We start from the raw sequence: 1,607 nt of genomic DNA on the forward strand, positions 1-1,607 counted from the left end.
TGATTTGACATTTAAATATGATTTCCCTACAACTTTAAAAACAATAGAGCAGAGAATTCCACTGATTTACTCGAACGCTGGGTTTCAAATTTAAACGGTTTTATTTTAACCAGATCAAAGCTTTTCTGCTTCATGATGTCTTTATGTGTCAGAATTAGACCTTTAATAAGATCCCAGCAACCAAACAGGAAACAAAGGGGAAAAAAATTATAAATTGATCTCAGATTATAAAAACAATTATCAGAGAATCTGTCAGCATTGATCTTTACCTGCTGGAAATTATAAAGGTGAAATAAGTTTATACTGCTAACTTTTTGCAGTTTTCTGGCATGTCTTACAAATAAGCGCCTTTAGTTCGCTGTCCTCGGCGTGAAATCCAAAATGCTGCCATATATGGCTAATCCTGTCAGGAGGAGGGGTTTATGATGCATTCAAAGGGTGTGGGAAAAATAAACCTCTATGGATGCAGACGGCTTAATGTCATGATGGATATTCTAACTCTATGTTTGCGATAGAGTATTTTTAGCTATTGATCGTGGGGAACTGTAGATACATGGAGGTTATTCGATGTTTCGCCTGGTCTAAGGCTCTGATTGGAAGGAAGAAGAGGAGCAGCGGAGTTTAAGGTTTTTAGAGCTGCACTGATGACCTGAAGGGAGGAGGTTACCAGCTTTGCTAACGGCTGTCTGCAGGGCAATGTTCCAGGGTATCCGGGTCAGATCCACGCCAACATCGGCCCTCTGAAGACCAACGTTTCCTTCAACCACAAGGCCTGCAGCGTGACTCTGCTGAAGAACGACCACGTGCTCATGAACCTGCTCATCAACAGCAAGAATAACAAGAGGCGAGCCGCCAACATCCGACCCAAGATCCCCTTCACCTTCGCCTACACCAAGGAGATCAGAGAGCTGGTAAACTCCGCCCCCTTTTCTAGAAGACCTGAAGGCTCCAGAGGGTCAGAGCTCCTGATCCGCCATGTTCTGTCTGCAGGGCACCATCACCTCGCTGGGAGACGAGGAGGGAGTCATCAGCTCAGCCGACCATGGAGACATTCCCTTTGACACCTGTGAGAACTTCAGCGACACAGAGTTCAACCCTGATGATGTGGGGAAAGAGGTGGAGTTCACAGTGATGGCGGTGAGTGTCGGAACCGGACCCAGCCGCTCCCATGATGCACCAGCACTGACCGTTTGCTTCCTGCAGGGGAAACCCGACAAGAGAGCCATCAGGCTGAGGAGGGTGAAGAGGAATAAGGTGGCCGAAGACAAAATCCTGCAGGAGCAGAAAAAACGGGAGGAGGAGGAAAAGAGGAATAAGGAGGAGGAGGAGAGGAGGAGGAAGGAGCAGGAAAAGGAGGAGAGGGAGGCAGAGAGGAAGAAGGTGGACGTGGCTGCAGCTCTGGCAGCCGCCAAAGAAAAGGTGAGGATGGGATGGTTTCCTACCAGCAGGTGGAGCTATACTCTCCTGCTCTGTAAGCCGTCTCCCTGCTCTGTAAAGCCGTCTCCCGCTCTGTAAAGCGTCTCCCTGCTCTGTAAGCCGTCTCCCTGCTCTGTAAAGCGTCTCCCTGCTCTGTAAAGCCGTCTCCCTGCTCTGTAAAGAGTCTCCCT

At 48.5% G+C, this 1,607-nt stretch overlaps 1 protein-coding gene across 1 annotated transcript in view; it reads left to right on the top strand.

Annotated features, from left to right (window-relative positions):
* Positions 1-1,607, top strand: part of LOC107101390 — a gene marked incomplete at its 3' end in the record, with an annotated part of 12,910 nt that overhangs the window by 5,992 nt on the left and 5,311 nt on the right. Inside the window, exons 10-13 of the mRNA XM_015400280.1 lie at positions 693-911; positions 991-1,137; positions 1,204-1,511; positions 1,558-1,579. Of these exons, the coding sequence (XP_015255766.1) occupies positions 693-911; positions 991-1,137; positions 1,204-1,511; positions 1,558-1,579 (696 nt within the window). The remainder of the gene's footprint in view (positions 1-692; positions 912-990; positions 1,138-1,203; positions 1,512-1,557; positions 1,580-1,607) is intronic.

This window comes from Cyprinodon variegatus, unplaced genomic scaffold (assembly GCF_000732505.1).
Source record: "Cyprinodon variegatus isolate N-32 unplaced genomic scaffold, C_variegatus-1.0 Scaffold1090, whole genome shotgun sequence".
Taxonomy (NCBI): domain Eukaryota; kingdom Metazoa; phylum Chordata; class Actinopteri; order Cyprinodontiformes; family Cyprinodontidae; genus Cyprinodon; species Cyprinodon variegatus.